Consider the following 24,013-nt stretch of genomic DNA (forward strand, 5'->3'; position numbering starts at 1 on the left):
TAAAATGTTCTTCACACTAAGGAAAGAAATGGTTCTTTTAAGAACTGTTCACTGAAATGTTCTTTGGGAACCCAAAATGGTTCTTCTGTGGCATAGTAGCAAAAAAAAGAAAAAAAAGCTTTATTATTAAGAGTGTAGGAGCCATGGGAAGAGCAACAGTAACTTAACTCCTGTAGAATTTTTGACTCAGCATGATATTTAGATTCTTTTAAAAGAATATTCTTGATCTGTTTCAAATTTAGAACCTCCACTATCACAAAGCTGACCAGAGTCAGTTTGAGCAGCATGTGATATCTAAACAGAGCCTCGCATGCGTGATCTGAAGGACGCCTGCGAGAGCAACACCGGGCCGCTGCCACACACTCGGCTGTCTGCAGCTCTCTCTCTCGCCGGCTGACAGGAGACCCCCAGAGCAGTGGAGTAATGCCAAGAAGGAGAACACAAACATCGTGGGCTTGGCATGGACCCAATGCCACGGAATTGGGCACGGAGGGTGTGCTGGGAGGCATCCACACGTCCTGAACGGGCCAGACGCGAGCAGTGGACACAATAGAAGAAGGTGTATGTCTGTGAGAGCCACAGGTGTACAGCAGATGATGTGTGTGCTGTGATATTTCAATCAGAAGCTGAAACTTAAATCTTTATAGAAAATAAAAAGTGTGTAATGAAGCAGTTTAGCTGATTTATCATTAATTACGTACACCATCAACTTACTGTAAGTATTCTATTAACAATAATTCTGTGAATTTACAGATATTTGCTCACTATACACTTAAATTTAAAATCTTGGACAAAGAAATATTATGCTGAATAATGTGCAAGATTATTCCTATTTCAATCATTTAAAAAGCTGATTCGTTACACTGATCGTGTGAACTTTAGACCAAAAGTCTTGCAGAGACGATCTTTGAAATATTCTCAAATCATGCTGCACAATGTAATCATCAGGTTTTTTTCTTTTTTTTTTTTTTTACAAACTGTGGAGCTCATCAAGCTCAAATGCTGCTGTTATTAAAGCAAACAGATTTTCTGAAAGTAATATTTTTTTTTTTACTTTTTACTCAAAATGTTATTCTGATAATATATGATGTACAATTGAAAAAATAAATAAAAAGTGAACTTTTATTAGTGCTCTAAGATTTTTGAACCTCATTTAATCTGAAAAGAGGAAAAGATTTACGTGAAGAGGAAATCAGTACATAGAAATAAATAAATGGGCAACAGAATCTGAAAACAAATTGATCTTTGTTGGTTATTCTATTAAAAAATCAGTTTAATAATGCAGTTGTAATTAGAGTAATTAGTAATAAAAGAAAGCATTTGTGATAAGATGAAAAAGGTCATATGAAATACTGATCAACTATTTTGATTATCAATCATTTTTAATAATAAATCATTTGAGGTCAAGTCTATTGTGGTCATGGCTCTCAATTAATTATTATAATTTTTTTTAAAAACAGCAGATGACAGAGAACACCTAGCGCATTCAGAACAAAGATTACGAGTGATATATATTTGCGGAACTGTTAACTTCTCCAGCATGTGTTAAAAGATTTAGTCTAATGTGATTTCTGAGCTCACAGGTGCATTTCCAAAAAAATAATCCATGTGCTTGATAACGTCTGTTTCTTATCTTCATTTAAGGCCTAGACACTGTCAACTGCTTCTGGATGCGTGCCAAACAAATGCGCGCAATTCTGAAATACAATTGTGCGTGCTAACGACTCTTCCGAGCCCCAAAATCAGAAGCACAAATATTGCTTAAAAAACTTAGTTGGAGGCAAGGACATGAAATGTTTAGGAGCAATAAGCACAGTGGGCACAGCGTCTATATTACTGCTCCCCAGGGTGAAATCTATACTCCAATAAATCGAATTAATTACCTTTAGCGTAAGATAAGAGATTTATACTGAGCCTGTTGTGGGAATGATACACTTGGGAGGAGAGATAGCAATTCAGGGTATTAACCATTATAAATACAGTTATCATGTTTCCTGAAGGCAGTAATCAGATTCTCAAAGAAAACACACACACACAAACATACACCCTCTCTATCACTTTCCCTCTCGTAAGGGCTAACAGCACCCCCTATCAGCTTCAATCGTGCACATATACACTCCACTGAAGCTGTGTAAACCAGCAAACATGACACTCATAAAATAAACCAAAATATTGTGCAGTGGAACAGAGACTCGCCTATAATATTTGCCAAGTCAGGTCAGACGAGTCCGATCAGCGGGTAACCACATGTCCATCAAACAGCTCTCGGCTCACACGGTCTGTGAAATAAGTTCTCTCGAAGGCAGTGCTAACACATACAAAAAGGGTGGACATCACCATAAAGTCACTCCTAAAGACGAGAGCCACTTGTAAAAGGCTGATGTGACCCTTTCCACTCTTATATGAAAGGCACTGTGGTCATGCCTTGTGTTTTATAAGCATGATGACCAGCGGCCACTAAAAGATCACGGAAAACATCATGTGAGCATTCAAAGAGCTGACATTCCCAGCCATTAAAGAGTCGTTTTACATTTTAAGAGCCAGTAAGGGCCCTAATGGACGGCCCCCACCCACATTTTAACGTTTCGAGCAACCCATCCAAAAGTCGAGCAACTCATGTAATGAATCATACATGTTCACACAATTTACATATGACTTACGAAGGCAAAAAAACAAAACTAATGAGTTTCTTTGCCACTGAGGCGGTTTGCGGAAATCTCAATACGAGCGGTTTCGTCTCTTAGACTTCCTCAAGAGCCCGTATTTGCGTCTGCAAGAGCCCTGCCATTTTAGGTCGTGGCTTGAGACGTTCTTTAATGCACACACCTGTACGTGTACATGCGGGCTGAGTGTGCGCCCCGCGTTTATTTCAAGACGTGAAGTATGTTGATATTCCTGTTCCTTGGTTTTCTCATTGAGTGTGATCTATAGGTCTTGTCGCTCTGGGCAGAATCTCTCTATTGTGCAACCTCCAGCTAACTGACATGTTTTGTGCCAAAAGCATTGACATAGCTAAATGAGGGCACTTTGGTTTTCCCCTGCAGACAGACAGACACCCCAGAAAGAGCCTGTGAAGACTGGAATGGAGGTTGGCGTGCAAACCTGAACGGAGTCCACTAAAAAAGTGTCGGTTTACACTCTGTACACATGCGATAGAGTGTATAGAGCGCACAATGTAAACTGCACATTTGCCAACTGACACACACGCACCGCCAGACTAATTATGTTTGAACTAAACACGTATTTGAGACACAGTATAATTATTCTGCTCAACACACTTGCACTGGATGGCTTTTGCTGTGCAAACATACATATTTCAGCAAGCAATAATGTATGAGATGTTTCAGTATTTATTAATCACAACAACTGGAAAGAAACCCAAAAATGTATTCTGAGAAAAAAGAACTAAACCAGCTCACTATCAGGTCAGGTGAAATAAACTGGCAGACTAGCAGTGGTTTGAATTTAAAGGCCACCGGCTCTCTGTAAGCCCACCCACCGCTTTAACACATTTTCCTCATCTCATGTCTTCACGTTTTCTAAAATGATAACATCAGTTTCATTAACAGCGCAAATTTTGACGTGTAAAGACCATCTACTCACTACTGAATACGATATTTTCAGGAAGGCACGCCTTTGCATTGTGCCCACATTCTCAAGAGAAACCAGAAATACCAAAATGAATAACAAGGCAGAACGCAATGAGCATCAAAAGTCATGGTAGATAAAAAAAAAAATTGCAAACATTTCTAAAAATAAATGTGGAATTATTCGATAAATGCAAACACATCTTGAGGTTAAATAAATAAACAAACTGACAAATATTTAAAATAGAAGCTGTGGAGTTTAATTCACAAATACCGTGGATAAAATGTCCTGGTATTTTATTGTATATGCTACAATCACTATTATAAACATTTGTGAACATTGTGTAAACATTATATAATTGAGCTGTTCTAAATTAGACAGAATAGGTCTTTATAAATATTTTTTTATTGTAAGCACTTTCCATGATGTTACTCTTTATGTTTTTTTTTTATTGTGCAAGAAAAGCTTTTAAGGGAATAAAAAACTAGGCAAAAAGAAAACTTAAGGGTTTAGAGTACTTGGTGCTTTTGCATAAAGTTTACACGAGTGTGTAAAGCATCTTAGATAAAAGGATAAATTAAAGATGAACACAAGGAGTGTGTTGTTTTGGACGATCAAATGCATGTGAACCCTGATATTGTAAAACAGAGGTTATGATAAAAATAAACTAATTGTATAATGTATAAGCACTTTGGTTTTTAAAAGTAACTAAACACCAGATTTTCCAGCAAAGTTGGAGCCTTTTAAATAAACTACATAATCTTGATAAGCCATGTATGCTTGTGTATGTGTGTGACAATAATAGAAAATAGGTGAGGAGTGTGTGTGTGTGTGTGTGTGTGTTGAGTGGGACAGAGCAGATGAATGCGTGGGTCTCACAAACCTGTATGTTATGAATTGTCATTTTATATTCAGCACTTCCAGTTTGTTTAAATCAATAATTCACAGTAAATGAGAAAAGCATCATCATAGTAGAATGCATTGATAGTGTTTAAATAAATAAATAAGCACAATAAAAACTAACAGGCCTCAATTGTTGGTAACAGTAATTTATCGATAAATATAGATAAACCTACAATTGGCTCACTGTTATTATTTGAGGTTCTAATAAAGTTTAGTTAGGATTGAGCACATAATTACGTTTTGTAAAAACATAACATAAGCTAGACTTGATGGTTTTATGAGCTGATGATCTTGAACTTTAAATGCACGTTCAACACTGCTACATTAAAAAGCAAACAATGTTTAGTTATAGATATCAGTCTGCAAGAAAAGAAAGAAAGAAAGTTTTCTGTACCCCTATACTTCATGATAATGAGGCAATGGCAGTGCGGTCAGTGTGATGAAGGTGGCAGAGGTCTTGTACTCACTCGGTAGGTTCTCCCTCTGTGTGAGGGACAGATGCTGTGGGTTGCCTTGCTTCCGTCGGGACATCGCCCCGCATTTACAGCAGCATCTCACGGACACTCGGACTAATGTGCGCGCTCCAGAAGACCTCTCCAAACTTTCCTCCACAGTCCCGGTACTGTTCCACCGCGCTAGTCTAGTCGTTATCACGGCACAAACTAACACTTGTACTCTGTGAACAGACTAAGTCGCTTTCGACTGTCGTGAGGCATTAACTAAGTGCCACTTAACCTGAGATAGCGATGCGTGAAAATCACTCCGACCCGCAGCAGCAGCAGCTTCTTTAACCTCTGACGACCTCGATTCCAAAACGCTGTCTCAAGATTCAAATATGCTTTGTTGTTGTCCTGCTATAGTGGAAATCCAAGATCCGTGGACGGCGGGCTCGCCAGGTGAGAGAAGTCTTTTGCACTGTCCTCCATGTGCGCTTGGCATCAGAGCGCAGAATGGCTCAACCTCTGAAGACAACACCTCCTCTCCAGATCAATCAGGACCCGAGCAATTGCGTCTCGCGTTCACGCTGCTCTCAGGGAGGACCCAGCGCCTGTGTGTGTGGCAGGGGTTGCCTCTGAAGAATGGAATGGGATTCAAGTTCAAGTGCGGACGTGATGTGACGCGTGGCGCTGGGGGCGACTAGCGGCGGCAGTCTGGGGACAGAGGGTCTCCGTGCCCACCAGCAACGCTCACTGCACTGTTAAAAAAGACCCTGCACAATTTACGGGTGGGGAAAAAACAGACAGCTTTGGTTGCAAGAAATTCACTGACAATCCGTTGACAATACAGGATGGATGGCATTTGAGCGCTCGTTTATGTTGCATTTCGTTAAATGAAATAATATAGCCTACCAACAAACTTCAACAAGTTCAATTTAATTTGCACCTTAAAGTACAACTTGCTGATAACAGAAAAGCACGTGCTGAATTAAAAGAGCTACACAAACACAAAACCCCATCAGGGTAGGCCTAACATGACGCGCTGTAAAATAATGCAAGAAACATTGCATAATAACCGAGTAAGCAACATAAAGCACTGCAATGTATAGAACTGATGATAAATAATATAGCCTATTGTTAAAAGTGATGATGCGTCACGCGAAGACGTCTGGGATGTCATTTTTATAGGTTTTCACTCTAAATTATCAGGGAAAATAGGCCTAAAGTGTATTGTTTTATATTATCTAAAAATTTTAAGATTGTTTACCGTGTTTATAAATTCTTTAACATAAAAAAACAAAAAGCAATTCATGCTTTTTAATTAATTTAATAATAAATGTGTAGGATTACCCGCTTAAATCGAAAAGTTTTTTAAAAAACTTCTTCTAACACGGTCGTGGGGATATAGCCTACTATAATAATGCACAATTTTATAGAAATAACGTAAGATTAGGTATGTTAGCGAAACTAAAGTAGAAACTGTGCTGTATTTGAATTTAAGAAAATAAAAGATGTTACTAGCATCATGTATTTTGCATTTAATTTATTGTAATAATAAAGATAATAATAATTTAATAAACTAATCTGGACGACATATTGTAGATCCCCAATGCTGAGATTCAAGGTACGTCATTTTGTGTGCTAGGCCCCCTGCACGTGTGTGTCCTGTTTCCATTTAAGCCAATAGCGCCACCTGATGGTCTTCAATGGACCACTGAGACGAGGGTTAGAGCAGGTTTTACCACATCTGCACATGGAAGGGGAAAAAAAGAGCATAGAAGAGAACGGGGCTAGTTGTCACAAGGGCTGTATTAGTCCATCTAATACTGCAGGTTTTGAATTAAGTCCCATTACATAGGCCTAAATGTGTTTTTATTGCAGTTGTTTTCTTTGTTGGTCTCAAACACTTCACTTTGTGAATCATAACTATTTTATGTAGGCTATATGTGTTTATAGAGATGCTCAAAATAGCTTTCAAATCAAAAGTACCCTGATAAATAACAACTGCAGGGGGGAAAAAATCATATAGCCTATCCAGTTTAGTCTTCATTTTAGAGCCAACAACCAATTTAATCACATTTGAAAGATTTTAATTAAACGACATTTTGCCTTCTTCCACCACAGCACATGAACTATGATAAATGGCATATCACTTCAAACTGAAGCAATAACCTGCATACAGTGTATACAGTCAGTGTAGTCAAGCCCCAGAGCAAAGTCAGATTCATCAATAAAACATGATTGTTTTCCATTAAGGGTTACCGTTGTTGCCTCTGGGAGAGGAACATCATTATACAATGGCAACACGCAAGACACTGAAAAAAGTTTATGCTGTTAGTTTGGTCATGTTTCAATAGTGACTTGCAGGTAGACTGCATTTTTTGGGCATCACAGACACGTTCTCACATGCTCACACTGCTCAGTGACTTGGAACGCATACATGATGTAAAAATATTCCCTTGAAACACTGAAATGTGTAAATGGTGATAAAGAACAGAACACACCATGCAGGACATTTTGGGATACAGAATTTGAAGATATTTCTGTAAAACTCTTAGGCTGACCAAATAATAGCAAACCCACTGCACACTTGACAATGACATATGATATAAGCATCTAATAAACATCTAAACACTTTGTGCCAAAAACAAAAAAGTTTGGTCAAGCCAATATAAATGTAAACATAATGCTATGAAAAACCAAACATCAAATAAACAATAAATAAAATTATTTTTTTATATGTAATGTATTTTTTAAAAATATATTTTTATAATAATAATAATCTTAATTTTCAAAATTTTGCATTACTCTAAACAAACTAAATGTATCAAATAATGTGACTAATGAAATCCTTTTCACAAAAATATAACCTTTAATTCTTATTTACACACAATGAGGCAATATTTGCTCATAAAAGACCTATGTAATCTAATTATATTTAAATGACTCAAGGAAAACATCTTGGAGCGGTACTTGCTAAAAGGACCTCTGTTTAATAGTCCCAGAAGGTGCTCTTTGGTTGGGTTCAAAATTATATCTATAGAAAATGCGGATCCAAGGCACTTCTTCCAGTTCCAAAATATCAAAATACCTTTATTCAAACATGGCTCACTCTAGAAACATTAAAAAATGACTAAAACACTGATGCATATTGGCCATCCAGCCTTCCTGAGAGTGTATCAGGTACAGAATTAGTCACAGGTGTAGACATAATCAATCGCTCAGTAGAAATGGGAGAAACCAAAATGATCATTATAGGGGGGACCAACAGCATTATTAACAGTTACAAAGTTATGATCACATACAAAAAAAAAATATATATATATATATATATACATATATATCTTGATAATAATAATAATCATCATAATGATAATCATTTCACAAATATGGAGTTAAATCTAATTCCTCATTCCATACCTAAATGAATTTGACAAAGAAACTATAAACTGTTCAACAAAAGGCATTTAAGCAAAACATTAGTTTAATGCCTATATTTCTTACTGTAGGCTTAAAAATAGTGTATCATCTAAAACTAAACATCTGGGAATAATATTGTAAATATGATAGCTTCAACAATAACGGCAAGCAAACTGTTTATGATCTTACTAATTATTGGCCTTTATGTACATGTAGTGTGTCATGTCCACAGTGGACTGAAGATCTAGTGGATTCATTTGCACAACTCAATCTACACAATTTACTACCTTTTTTACACAAAAACAATCAAGCCAGGCTTATTTCAGTAATTCTGACTTATTTTCACTTGATTTGGTTTCTGAAAGCAAAATTACCATCGCTCAAGCTCACTGTGGCAACTTATGCTGGCAAACTAACCTGGTCAGGAGCAGGCTAAGTGTCAGGCTAAGCTGAGCTCCTCCAACACTGACCAATAGGAATGCATCGATATTACCACTGACTCTCTCACATACAATCAGTTGAATGTATTATCGGTCCAAAAATAAAAGTATACAGAAAATACACCTTAAATAATCAAATAAATAAAAAAATAGGCTATAACCAACTGTATTTAATGTATTGTGCCCAAAATGTAGGCTAATGACATTTTAACATTGTGGCTACTTGTGCATTCAGTTGATCAGATGTTTCTAGCCATGCAGCCTTTCTCTCTGAATATGACAGCTGTACCTTTTATGGTTATTAGAACATTAAAACATTTCAATCTAAAATGGCTCTTTAGAGCATTAAAGCATAAAAACACAATCAAAAGTGAAAATCACTGAATTAAAAAATTAAATAAATAATATTTTAACTGATAAGAGGAACACACATTTAACTCATTTGAGCTATTGCTGTATTACATTTACATTTACATTTAGTCATTTGGCAGACGCTTTTATCCAAAGCGACTTACAATTGGGGAATACAAAAAGCGATTAATCTTGAAGAGGCAATCAGACAGAGGAAGTGCTTGTAACACCAAGTCTCAGTCATTGTTCAAATAAGTACAAGCTAGTAGGTGGAGAGAAAGATAGAGGGAAAGGGTTTTTTTTTTTTTTTTGAGTTTAGGATGAAGTCAAGTACTGCCGAAAGAGATGAATTTTCAGTTGTTGCTTGAAGGTTGCCAGGGATCCGGCGTTCCGGATAGGGGTGGGAAGATTATTCCACCAGCCAGGAATGGTGAACGAGAATGTTCTGGAGAGTGATTTTGAGCCACTCTGTGATGGTACCACAAGGCGTCGCTCACTAGCAGATCTCAAACTTCTGGAGGGGATGTAGGTTCGTAATAGTGAGTGGAAGTAGGAGGGTGCAGAGCCTGTGGTAGTTCTGTACGCAAGCATCAGTGACTTGAACTTGATGTGAGCTGCCACTGGTAGCCAGTACAAGGAGATGAAGAGAGGTGTAACATGCGCTCTTTTGGGCTCGTTGAAGATCAGTCGTGCCGCTGCATTCTGAATCAGTTGTAGAGGTTTGATTGTGTTTGATGGCAGACCAGCCAGAAGAGCATTGCAGTAGTCCAGTCTAGAAACAACAAGGGCCTGGACAAGAAGTTGCGCAGCATGCTCTGTCAGAAAGGGCCTGATCTTTCTGATGTTGTGTAGAGCAAACCTGCAGGAACGAGCAGTCTTTGCAATGTGCTCTTTGAAGGTCAGCTGGTCATCAAAGATTACACCATGATTTCTGACCGAAGTTGATGGGGTAATCATTGATGAGCCGAACTGAATCGTGAAGTCATGCTGTAGAGTCGGAGTGGCAGGGAAGACCAGAAGTTCCGTCTTTGCCAGGTTGAGCTGTAGGTGATGTTCTTTCATCCATGCCGAGATGTCCGCCAGGCAGCCTGAGATCCGTGCAGCTACCGTTGGGTCATCTGGTTGAAAAAAGAGAGAGAGCTGTGTGTCATCGGCGTAGCAGTGATAGGAGAAGCCATGTGCATGTATGATGGGACCCAGCGATGTAGTGTATGTGGAGAAGAGGAGGGGTCCAAGAACCGATCCCTGAGGAACTCCAGTGACCAGTTGATGTGGTTTGGATACCTCCCCTCCCCAGGTCACCCTGAAGGATCTACCGGTGAGATAGGATTCAAACCAGCGAAGTGGAATCCCAGTGATGCCCAGTGATGAGTGTGTAGACAGGAGAATCTGATGATTGACAGTGTCAAAAGCAGCAGAGAGATCCAGCAGAATGAGGACTGACGATTTGGAATCAGCCTTTGCAGTTCGCAGGGCTTCAGTGACTGAGAGTAGCGCAGTCTCTGTTGAATGGCCACTCCTGAAACCTGACTGTTTAGCATCCAGTTTGTTGTACTGTGAAAGAAACCGTGAGAGCTGCTTGAAGACAACTCGTTCGAGTGTTTTCCCCACGAATGGAAGGAGAGAGACAGGTCTGTAGTTATCTAAAAGAGAAGCATTTAATGTAGGTTTTTTTGATCAGTGGGGTTACCCGAGCCTGCTTGAATGCTGTGGGAAGATGCCTGTGAGGAGAGATGTGTTAATAATGTGTGTGAGTGCCGGTAAGAGTGTGGGAGAGATTGTTTGGAGAAGGTGTGAGGGGATCGGGTCGAGAGGACATGTTGTAGGATGGCTGGAGAGAAGAAGTTTGGATACTTCTGCCTCGGTGAGGGGACAGAAGGAGAAGATGGGAGCTAGAGCGGTGCATGTGGTTGATTGTATTAGCCAGCTTACATTTGATTAACCGTTACTGCTATCATAAAAATACACTTAAATGTAGGATTACAATTCTATGTGTCACATTTAATGTCCAACAACAAATATTTTTAGCAAAATGTATATTTTATTCTGAATTATTGCGCTATTATTCTATTCTGCTTTGTCTGTGTAGTGCGCATGTGCACAACACCTCGCCCACTCCTGACAGCAAAATAGATATATTTGCATTACTTTCTAACATTTACAGATGAAAAATATACCTGTGGCGTGTCAGTTATGCACTGAGGAAAACACAATGTTTCAAATGCGTTAAACAGCACAAATATTCACTGTTTGCTATGGTGGATCGAATTGATCCATGATCGACATTATGGGCTGCTTCAGAATAAGCGTGTTCGTCACATTATCCTGACTCATTGAACCTGGATAGCATTAGTCAGATTGCGTGAACTTGAATTGTCCTTTATGAAACCGCTTTAGTCCCGATTGATTTGTTAGGTTATTTCAAGTCAGGTTTTGGACTTTAATCCCCGCTTCTCTTTAGCGTCTTTTATGGAACAGGCCCCAGGGGCCTGTTTCATAAAACAAGTTTACCAAGTAAGCCAGGTTTATTTCAGTTAGTCTGACTTATTTTGAATCAAATCAACTGACAAAAAATCTGACTAACTGAAATAAACCTGGCTTACTTGGTAAACTTGTTTTATGAAACAGGCCCCTGGTCAGGTGAAGCTGAGCTAACATGGACTGATATTACCACTGACTCTCATTAGTTGACTTTATTATTAGTCCCAAAATTAAAGTATACAGAAAATACACCTTAAATAATCAAATAAGTAAAATCAAAATAGTATTGTATTGTGCCAAAAATATAATGACCTTTTTTTAAAGATAAATGAAATAATTTTAACATAGTTGTTACTTGTGCATCAACAGTTTCTAGCCATGCAGCTTTCTCTCGGGTTTATGACAGCTTTTATGATTATTAGAACATTAAAACATTACAATCTAAAATTGCTCCTTAAAGCATCAAAAACGCTAAATTAAAATCACTGAATTAAAAATGAAAATAAATAATAGAAATCAGACTACATTTTAACTAATTAATTTAACCTAAAAGTATGTAATGTTACTGTACAGTTAATTGGATACATCACTTACACATGGAGCGTGAAAATGGGCTGAAACTTAAAACAGGTTTTAAAAAACTTGTTCTATGATTTCAGAAGTGTCAGAAAAAACCTTCTATGACACAGGAGAAGTTCCTGATTTAAACCATTTCTGAAGGGAGCTGCTGACAGAGAAATAGAAAACACAGGTGATCTGAGAAAGCTTAAATAACTTTATATGCATCTCTCACAACATATTTTGCCTATATCACCATGCATCTGTAATTTTCTTTTGCAAAATTGTGTGTGTGTTTGCTTGTTAGTTATTTTAAAAGGGCTTTGATGTCCAAACATAAGTAACACTGTAAGAGCATTACTAAATAAGTAAACCTAAAAATTTGTAAAAAATGCACAAAAAAAATTGCAATGCACAATGACGTAGATTCCCATCCTCTATACCCAAGCTAGACGCTCTCACACCGTGTCTACACTGGACGCGATTGAAAATCATTTGAACTTTGTGTCAGTACGTCATAAATAGAACGAGGCATCGGTTTACGGTTGTTGTGTCGCGCTGCATCCAGTGTAGACATCATCATATAATTATAGGTTCTATTGTATTTTGTTGCGCCGTCCGGTGTAGACATGGTGTTAGATCTCCTATTAAATATCATTACATATGATGTGTGATGCCATCCATAATTGATAGAATGTTTCTATTTCAGAGACTGAAAATCATCAATAAACCAAAAGGTAATTATAACTTATTTGAATAATAATAATAATAAGAAGAAGAAGAAGAATAACAAGAATAAATAAAAATGCAACTTAATATTGCTTATTTTTCAGTGGGTTGAAAGTTGTCATTAAAAACATTGCTTTCTTCTCATCTTTGCGCATTTTCAGATGTTGTGCATATTTATGAATCATAAATTTTAACTTTATTTTGTCTTTCTCTTTTTTTAAGTTTGGTTTAGCTCCAACCCCAATTAAGCAGACCTGAGCAGTTGATCAAGTATCACCAGAAAAAAGTAGAAATGAATGACTAATAAGCCTATAAGTGTTCCTCTGCTGCCATCTACTGGTTATAGTGGTAATTTGATGCCCCCTTTTATTAATTTTACAAATGTGTTTGTTTACCACAAAGTATATTTTGGTCATCCCTTTAAAAATAACATTTTAATTGTATGTTTTTTAGAGTTTTAAAGTGCTGTAAATAGTTGTGTGAAATACTTAAATGTGCTTGAATTTCTCTCTCAGCATTCAAAGTGGAAACTTCTGTCGTGGCTCAATCCAGGATTGGGATGGTGGAAGGAGCAGAAGAACTAGAAGAACAGAGATCTGGCAGATATCTACTGGTGCGCCTGAGGGAACCGATTTACCTAATGTTTACCTAATGAAGTTTCATCACTCACCTTCATGTCGTTCCAAACCTTTAAGACTTTTGTTCATCTTTGAAACATAAATGTAGATCTTTTTAATGAAATCTGAGAAATTATCAGGTAAATTTCAGTTTAGTTTGCGCCAACTCTGGGTTTTAGGTACCATGAAAGTGGTTTGGCTTTTAGCAGTGTTCATCACCATAGTAACTTACGCGCCACAGCTAACCTGATCCGGGGCGGGTTATGTTCTGGTTTAGAGATCTCAAACTGAAATTTAACCAATCAAATTTCCAAGCAAAGTGACACATCTCTGATCATGCAATAAAGCCACTCCTCCAGTTTCTCTTACTCCAAATTAAAGGACGCTATATAATAAAACATTTTTAAAGATAAAATCATCTGATTTATAGAGATGAGTATTTTTTATTATTTATATAATTATTATACCCTTAATCCATTAAACAAGCCATCTTAATTTAATAGTAATTATTAAGCTTTTATTTTAAATGAATATAAACATATAGATAATATGCAATATAAATACGTTTTAGAATCAATAGCTGTAAACATGACTACATATGAGTTTTGATTTTTAAGTGTTGTTATATCTATAAATATTATAAACTTTACAAATTTTACTTGCACTTATATGGTAAGATAAGTTTTCCTCTTTCATGGATCGATTGTTTCATCTTGCTGTGTAAATGTGTTTAAATTCTTCATATTGTTCAGTCTTTTAATCTTTGGTAGTGAATCGCACTGACTCTCTCACGAGAAGTGAATCACAGTTTCAAGGCATATGATTGGCTGCTCATTACTGATGTCACACATTCATGTGCACGCGCTCCATTAACTCAGGATCAAGCCTGAGTTGACAGAGAAAGTTGATGATCAGCTTCACCAACAAAGCAATATTTTAAAGATTTCTTATTTTGAAAAATGATGTTTATACAGTCTACTTTAAGTACTTTTGTTAATATCTATACATCTGTGATTATGGTATCTTTCCTTAATTATCTGAAATGTCTGCTAGCAAATATTATGCTACCATAGCATATCTGTTTATAATGATGCTGAGCACGGAACGTCCTGAATGCTTTCATTCATATTTCGCTGTATATCCTATGCTTTTATTAATAATTGGGGTGTGTTTTACTGTTCATATTTGTGTGTTTTTCAAAATAAATGAATTAAATTCATTTCGAGTCTGTATTCATCATTCACAGCTGTTGAAACAGCCTTTAAATTAGTTTGGGCATATGAGGACATAAATTAGGTTAAACTACAGCATGTCCGCTCATAGAAAATAAATAATTATAAAAAATTACCAACTGATTACCAGCACACAACTATTGATCCGCAACGTTGCCACAGTTACGCACTGGCAGCGTCACAAAGTTACGTCGTGGCGACGTATACGCATCTTTCACTTTTCCGGTTGCCACGACGTAACTAGTTACGTCACCACAACGTAACTTTGGTCACCAGATTATGTTGCAGTTACATAACAGTTACGTATTTGTCTTAGCTGGGCATGAACCTAGTCGCACTCGAGTAGAGCTCTGTATGTTCGGCCTCTTTTTGCTGATGTTTTCATTTTTTTTAAGTTTTATTCATTGGTTGTGCTTTACCTGATGGCATGCAGTCGTAAACTGCAGGAGTTGCCTTGCCGTGCTCGAGCAACAGGTTGTGGACTTACAGGATCTCAATAGGCGCAGCAATCTGCGTCTGGTCAGATTGCCTGAATATTCCGAAGGACGACCCTATGGGTTTTTGAAAAGATTGCTAGCGACGTGGCTCCCATCTCTGGCAGGCAAAGAGATCAAGGAGAGCTCAAAGAGAGCTCTCCTCAGATCACGTTAAACCACAGGTTTTCATCTTTAAACTGCTGCGGTGCACGGACAGGGAGCTCATTCTGTGGGCCTCCAGACTTCATGCCCCTGTGAAAACTTCAGATGGAGCAACGCTGTCTTTCTTTCCAGATTTTTCTCCGGTCACAGCAAAAAGAAGTGGATTTGCGCCAATTAGGAAGGAAATGAGAGACGCTGGCATCCAGAATTTTCTCCTTTATCCTGCAACGCTGAAGGTCGTTCTCAGTCAAGGTGACCCTAACATGCTATATTCCCAGAAGAAGCAAGAGATTTTCTCAGATCCCATTCATCCACCAACTCTCAGTGAGCTTCAGCTGGACATTTGCTGTCTAATCGGAGAAGAGATGCTCTAAATGGTCAGGTGACTGTGTCTTTCACTGTTCACTTTAATGTTCACTTCTCTCTTTTCTTTCTGTCTTTTTTTTTTTTTTTTTGAAATAGAAATACTACCTAGTCAATATGTGACTATGGGGCCAAATGTTGGTGCTACAGTAATGTGCAGGGTTTTGTTGACGCCACGGACCATATTAAGGGGTGCTGGTAGATCAAGATTTGTTCTTGGTTTGATCTGCCATAGTTCATGGGAATGTGTTTGTTTTTTTGAATGGTAGCGGGGAGGGTGGGGAGTGGTTTAATGGTAGACTCAACTGGTTTTATTTTCAAACTTGTATTTTGTCTTAATATGCAGTGATTCTGTTTGATCTCTATGACTGATCTTAATATTCTGAGTTGTACTATTAATGAGCTAAATGGCCCTCACAAACGGACGAGCCCGGTCTCATGAAAATGCGTATAAGTAGTACGCCAAATAAAAATGAAAACTTGTGGTATTGATATGCAAAAATGAACTTTGGCGTATATATGATACGAACGTGTTTGGCGTGCCTATAATACGCAGATTTCGCAAAAAAGATTGAGAAGAAAGATTGATATAGTGTTAGTTAAAGAATCCCATTTGAAAGAGGAGGATATACACAGGTGTAATAAGTTTTATGAAGTGGTATCTCACTCATCTTCAGATTCTAAAACCAAGGGTGTCCTAATATTGGTGCGGCGGACTTTAAATATTACTATTTTAGATAAAGGCTGTGATACAGTAGAATAACACATATAAAAACAATAGTGGAGAATAGGAATATTGTATTTCTCTCACCTTATGCCCCTTGTTCTCCTGACCCTACTTTTTTCTCTGTTTTGTCAACCTATCTCTTGAAGTTTTCAGATTTTTTAATTGTATTTGGTGCAGATATGAATTCTGTAATGTCGCATATCCTAGATAGATCTGGACCAAAGAAATCACACTCTCTTCGAACTTCGGCAATGTGCAACCTCATCCTCGTTGGTGGATAGCTGTCGTTTATTAAATCCTTCTGCTAAATCTTTCAATTTCTTTTCTGCTACTCATAAATCCTATTTGCGAATTGACTATATTTTCATTTCTACTTCTTTATCTTTATTCTATATAACTGTTCATGATGGAAATTTGTACAGATTATCTTTGATCCCTCGGCCATCTCGTGCCACTAGATGGCGATTTAACCCTAAATTGTTACAGGATGAAAACTTTTGCAGTCAATTCAGAAATAAATTTGCTGAGTTTATTGAAATTAACCAAGGTTAACCAAAAATTGTCGACAAATATTTTTTGTTGTCGAGTAGTCGTTTGATCTCATACGACCTAATGTAGAGCAAAACTGTAATTCAGCCCTCCTGGATGCAATTCAAGAGAAAACACACACAGCGCTTCAGAGAAAATGCATGCAAATGTAAATATAAATTGCACGCTTTCAGTAACGAAATAAACACAACAAAAACTGACAGCGGTGTGAAAGCAGCCATTAAAAATACATCTGATTACAACGATGTGGATGTTTGCATGAGCTCTGCAGTTCAGTAACGTAACGTTACTCCAGTAAAGTCTGGTCACATCATGTTTATTTATATAACGTTAGTATTTTATGCAATAGATAGCCTTAATTCAAGCAGCTTTACGGTATTAAACATGAAAAAGCAGAGTCATTGTCACTTTCAGTTAGAATTACAACTTATGATAAAATAGCTCATGATAAAATATTTTTATTAGTGGGAAAAAATTATTTCATTAAAGTGATAGTTTGGTTTGCAGAGATCAAAGCTTGATCTAGCTCAGGACTGTTTTGGTTATCATAAACCTATAAGGTATTTTACGACATTATGTTGTGAATAAAATAGTTTATCCCAAGTGTCTTATCACTTACCTTTATTTTGTTTCTTATCTATATGACTTACAAAAGGAGATGTTAGGCAGAATGTGCAAGATGTGTCATTCAGTTGATTTTTTCATGTAGCTAATTAAATGGTGAGAGAGTGTCTCTGTCTGTCATCTCATTTTGTGTGCCAAATACATCTATTTATAATGAATTGGTAACACTTTACAATAAGGTATCATTTGTTAACAGTAGTTCATGTATTAATTAACATGAATGAACAATGAAGAATGCATTTATTACATTTAAGTATTAATGTTTGTTAATGTTGCTTAATAAAAATGTTCACAGTGCATTTACCAATGTTAAAAATCACAGCTTGTGATTTTAATAATGCATTAGTAAATGCTAAAATTAACATTTAACTAAGATTAACAAATGCTATATAAGTATAGTTCATTCTTAGTTCATTTTAACTAATGTTAACTAATGAACCTTATTATAAAGTGTTACCAATTAATTGTATAATAATTGTAATTACAAAATATGCTTTTCTAAAGCTGAAGTGACCTTTATTTATTTTAGAATATGTATAACTTAATATTTTAACTAATTGCAGAAGCTGAATAATCAATCAAAGTCTACTGATTAATCAGTGAAATAATCGACGATTAGTCGATTAATCGTTCTAATAAATAATCGTCTGTTGCAGCCCTAGTCTGAACTCAATTCATTACTGAGATCCAGGCAGAATTATTATTTTCAAGGGAGTAGACCAACACTCTCAAAAAGGATGTGTTAATTAATAACACATTTTTTGTGTTATGGCTATTTTAACACATATTGTGTCATTTTAAGTTGATCATGTGTAAAAGAGAGAGAGAGAGAGAAAGAGAGAAACAACACAGTGTGTCCAACACAACATGTGTTAACTATCATCCAATCACATTGCTGCTACGTCACTCCGCAAGCCGTTAAGCAATTTCGCGCCTCTATCTCCATCCATGGGTGACTTGGATGCACATGTCAGGTATTTGGATTTATTATTTTTAATTATTAGAAACTGTCATATATATGTTTAATGTGAATTTTTTAGACGGTCAAATGTGCGTTTAGTTAGCAGCCTCTAGTCGTGCATACGGGTATTTTCGGTAGTCACGAGAGGCGGTGTTGAACAGGGCGAAAACGGCGTCAGATAGTTAATGCTTCACACATTATTATTTCTTTACATTTTGGTAAGTTTGTTCCTCGCTTTCTGGAGAGAACTTATTTTTAACGAGTTTTATGTTTTTCTTTGCTTGATTTGTTGCCAATTATATGACGTCCGATAAAACGCTGCGGCCATGGCAGGATTGTCGTTAATGAGTTTGACAAAGCGGTAGCAGCTAGCAGCTAACTCTTATCACTTTCACTGCTATCCGTCGCCTTTCTTTCATTAAACAACATAATGTATTGATGTCTTGTTAAATGTCTTTAAATAATACTATGATGTATTACTGTAACGTTTAACATTTGATTGACTTCGACATTCGCATGTCTTTATCTCAAAAAGGATGTGTTTAGGTTTATATCTTGAAGGTTTATCTAGCTTTTGTTAGCTGTTTTTGTAATAAATATTCATTATAACACTGTTTGTTAACTACATTTTACATTATGAATGTATGTGTAATCAGTATATGTATATAACAGATTGGTGTTTTTCTTTGCCTTTTTTACTTTGGATATAACATATGCTGAAGGGGAGGAGGACTCCACTCAGGAGTGGATGACTGTGATCAAAAGGATGAAACCATCTCCAGAAAACCTCAATACCATCAAATTGGGCATGGAGAAAACATACAGTAATCGCAGGTTATGGATTGCAAACACGTCCCCAACAGTGCAAGAGATTTTTGAACAATATCCTCGATTTGTAGACATGCCATACTTGGTAAGAACATCTTGTGTTTTGTGTTTTTTTCTTCTAGCTAGGTATAAATAGACTTGTCAGTACAGGGACAAGGCTGCTAAATATTCACATTTAAAGTCCAAATGAATTCAAAATGTTTTTTTTATATACTTTGTTAGTGCACATTACTAATCTTGTGATGAAAAATTCTATGCAATTTAATTAAAATAAAGTATAAAATAAAATAAAGTCCTTTAAACATCCTTTAACCACTCCCCTCCAACCATCAGTCTGCTGCAAGCTAGAGATTGTAAGGTGCACTGAAATCAAGCTCCACCATTTATTTTACTTCAATCAGTTTAATTCAAATCATAAAACTGAAGTATAGTAGTTTTTTTTTTACTGTTATGATTGCATAAACTTAGATTTGATCATTTGTGAACATACTGAGAAAACACGGTAGTGTTGTAATTGTGTATTGTATCCTATGTTGTAGCTTGACACTGAGTTTGGAAAAATGTTTCCTGGGAAGGCTGACCTCTTTCTTCGAAAATGGGAAGGAAATATTGTTCCGAAGTTGCAAAAGATGTCCACGGTGAAAGATCCTCTGGTCATGCCAACTGATAATGAGAGTGAAGGTAGGCTACTTTGCTTGTTCTGTCAAACCGTTGTTTTTCTTTCAGTGGACACCATTAGTTTTACTAGTTCTCTGAAGGCAAAGTTGGAGATCAAAGTCTGCCATTATTTCAGCCATTTGAAAAATGCCATTATATTTTGTGTTTTTTTTTTATTATACTAAAGAGTCATGTTACAGAGCTCTTCAAATTCTTACTACACTGCTGCCTCCACTGCGTCCGGAAGGAGCAAAGGTTGGGCCAAATGCAGTACAAAGTCAGCCCTTTCTTACCTCTTGGACATTAAGCCGGTAAGCAGCTTGATTGCCCTAATATGTTTATGTTTTAGTTTGTTAGTTTTCTGTGCAAGCACTTTGTGATGTTACTTAATTACATGACTCTCTAATTTACATAAAACTATACTGTTTTCATTTTGTTTTCTTTTAGGGATGCACAATATTAGGTTTTTGTCAGTATTTTTTAGCTCACTTTGGCTAAGTATCTTAAGGTTATTTGTGCATTTTACTTTTTATTTTGTTATAAATAGACCAACAGCGGCCACTAAACAAAAAAAAAAAACGCCTTACCGAATGAACATTAGTACCAAAGGGAGGCTGTTGCTGCTGTTGTCACTGCACGCTATCACACTAAACACATCATTCTGTATGTGCATTCTCAAATGAAATGCAGTGATACAAAACAGTGAAGTGATAATATTGTGCATTCCTATTTTCTTTTGAACATAAATAAGAAAATATCCCTGGCCTTCAGTTCAATGAATGCAAATGAATTAAAGAGATAGTTCATCCAAAAAAGTTTTATTACTTAGTCAGTAATTATTCACCCTCATGTCGTTCCAAACCTGTAACACCTTCATTCAACTTTGCAAACACAAATTAAGATATTTTTGATGAAATTCAAAAGCTTTCGGACCCTCCATAAACAGCAACACACCTGAAATGTTCCCAAGCACAGAAATGTAGGATATAGGTAAAAGAGTCCATGTGACATCAGGGGTTCAGTTGTGCTGATATGAAGCTATGATACATTTGTGCTCAAAGAAAACAAAAATAACAGCTTTATTCAACATCTCTTCTCTTTATCATCTGCCGTGGTGTGCTGCAGTTTTGGAGAGAGTATCACGACGTATGCACAGGCTTTCCTGTCCATGTAAACAAAGCACTCGTCGTGTTTTGTTTATGAGCAGAGGACAGCAAATGCATGCCTTGTTTACATCAAGCGGAAGCAAGTGCATGCGTCATGATACTCTCTTCACAATGGCGGCATACAGGCAGCAGATGGAATGAGGAGGAAAAAGTTGTTGAATTTGTAAAATTACAGATGAATCACTGATGTCACAGACAATTTTACTGATGTCCTTTCTACGTTTCTGCATTTGGGAACATTTCAGTTTTGTGTCAGTTTTGTTTCTGTTGCTGTTTATGAAGAGTCAGACAGTTCTCAGATTTCATCAAAAATATCTTAATTTGTGTTCCGAAGATAATAGAAGGTCTTACGGTTTTGGAACGACATGAGGGTGAGTAATTACTGACAGAATTCAAATTTTTGGGTGAACTATCCCTTTAAGAAAACCTTCAGTCACTTGAATTGTTTTAATAATAGCTTTTAAAAAATGTACTTTTATGTTTACAGGCTGGAACCAGCATCTCCAGCCTCCTGGATCATTCCCAGACAATGGTGGAAAACCATCAACCCCACATTGTCTGTTTAGGAGCCCGCAGTTCTACAGCGCAATACATCATTGTGGCCGAGAATGACAAAGTCACCATTCCACTCAACGATAACAGTCTGACGTGTGCCATTGACAAGCTGTTCAAAACGTATTGGGTTTGCAATGTACAATATCCTGTCCAACTTACATCGGTCTTTAATTTCCTTGAAAATGTATATGACATTCCTTTCTCTGGTGGGAAGAGATCCAAAGTTGTGGAGCTTATTTCGAAGCTTCAAGCACTATCCTAAATTGTACCACCATGTACATATGTCCAAGGTGTAAAAAATCTACTTCAAAAGACGTCCGGAAACTCATAATTCATCTTAGGCATGTCCATGCACTTTCTGATGGACAGGATTATACAATTGTTTGTAGTCAAAACAATTGCCAACGAACATACCATAACTTCAATTCTTATACTAAACATCTCAATAGAGAGCATGCTCAGGTTGCAAACCCATTACATTTAGAACAAGACCGTGACACCAGCACGAGTGAGGACTTTCCAGCTCCATCTTGCTCTGCTGCTGTTGATATTCCAGAAACTAATTTTGATGGCTCCAGTACTTGCAGCACCTCTGACTACCAAAGCTGTGCAGCAGCATTTGTTGCAAAAATGTACTCCTCTTCAAATTGTACTCTGACTGATGTGCAAAGAAGCATCACATGCACAAAAGAACTGCTCTGCGAAACCCTGGACTGTTTGCAAGAGAAAACCACATCTCTGCTTAATTGTTACTCTATACCCAGTGATGAATTGCAGACTTTGATGGATGAATTTGAAAGAGGACGACATATGTTTGAGGAAGTTGATACCCCCTACAAAATGACCAAATATTTTGCAGCAAACCACTCTTTCATCAAGCCAATAGAAATCTTCCTTGGAAACAGGTGATACTGCAAGAAAGCAAGGTACATTAACTCAAGTGTTAATAGCAGATACATGTCAGTACATATCTATTATTGATACTCTGAAGTTTCTTTTTGACAATGAATAAATGCAAAAGCTCTTTGTGGATTCAACCGAAAGTGACGACAAATTGCGTGATTACTGTGATGGCTCACATTTTAGAAATCACAAATTGTACAGCAGATATCCTCAAGCTTTGGCTATGAACTTGACACATGTAGCACTGTTCTCATTTCTCACTCTAATGCGTTCGGTCAGACTTTTCAAACTGGTTGTGTAATTGCTTTAAACCGTGACTTAAGAGAAGAGCGTCTCTTTGGTGACGTTTTACACATAGTTCCACAATGTGAAAAAGAAAGGGTTGTAGTTTTTCTTAGTTCTATCTCAACTGTATTTTCACCCACACTTGTATGCATATGCTGTCCAAAGAACAAATGAATATAAAGTCATTAATTTAAGCAATGCTGCTGATGTAAAACCACTTCACATGATTTCTAACAAAGAAAACCTTTTTGTAAATCCAAGATATAAAATTGTTTAAAAATCTTTATGAAATTCAAATGACATGTGAATATTGCCTTTGTGAAAATTCAGAAGTGAAGTTTTAATAAATATGTATATATTTGAAAGAAAAAAGTTGTTTTTTGTATTGCATTCATTGTAACTGGTAAAAAATAGCACATCTATGACACAAATTGTGTTATCAATGACACATTAGTGTGTTAAATATTTTAACACACTGAATGTGTAAAGAAGAATAACACACTGGTTGAGTTAAAAGTAACACAAAATGTGTTGTCCTTAACTAGACACACGGGTGTGTTAAGATATAACACAGGTTGTGTTGTTTTTAACACATCTGTTTTAAGAGTGAAGCTACCATTTAGCCCTAAGATTACGTAATAATGAAAACTTTGCTAATATTTCAGCAAGAGTTATATCCCAATCTGGGCTCATTATGACAGGCCCAAAAGACATTAATATCGCCTTTCACTCTTTTTACTCTAACCTCTATACTTCTTCTGCTGATGGTGACTCTGACTCTTTTGCATCTTTTCTGTCCAACCTTGATTTACCTTGGCTGTCAGATTCGGATTACCTGGCTGAACCGATCTCTCTTCAGGAGCTGGAGTCAGCAATTCGATCTATGAACAAGGGGAAATCCCCAGGCATAGATGGCATTCCAATCGAATTGTATACTACTTTTTGGTCAGATTTAGGCCCCCTCATGTTAGATATGATACTTTTTTCAGTTACTCAAGGCT

At 36.8% G+C, this 24,013-nt stretch overlaps 2 protein-coding genes across 2 annotated transcripts in view; one reads left to right on the forward strand and one right to left on the reverse strand.

Annotated features, from left to right (window-relative positions):
* Nucleotides 1-5,547, reverse strand: part of LOC306880212 (B-cell lymphoma/leukemia 11B-like) — a 31,428-nt gene extending 25,881 nt beyond the window's left edge. Inside the window, exon 1 of the mRNA XM_079433581.1 lies at nucleotides 4,959-5,547. Coding sequence (XP_079289707.1) covers nucleotides 4,959-5,022 — 64 coding nt within the window. The 5' untranslated portion in view covers nucleotides 5,023-5,547. The remainder of the gene's footprint in view (nucleotides 1-4,958) is intronic.
* Nucleotides 5,548-18,760: 13,213 nt separating this feature from the next.
* Nucleotides 18,761-23,374, forward strand: LOC306880153 (uncharacterized protein). The gene is made up of 5 exons (XM_079433483.1): nucleotides 18,761-18,836; nucleotides 19,341-19,531; nucleotides 19,986-20,127; nucleotides 20,291-20,414; nucleotides 21,757-23,374. Exons 2-5 carry the CDS (start codon nucleotides 19,367-19,369, stop codon nucleotides 21,833-21,835), a joined length of 510 nt encoding a protein of 169 aa, XP_079289609.1. The 5' UTR covers nucleotides 18,761-18,836; nucleotides 19,341-19,366; the 3' UTR covers nucleotides 21,836-23,374.
* Nucleotides 23,375-24,013: the final 639 nt, after the last annotated feature.

Source organism: Barbus barbus (assembly GCF_936440315.1).
Source record: "Barbus barbus genome assembly, chromosome: 14".
Lineage (NCBI taxonomy): Eukaryota > Metazoa > Chordata > Actinopteri > Cypriniformes > Cyprinidae > Barbus > Barbus barbus.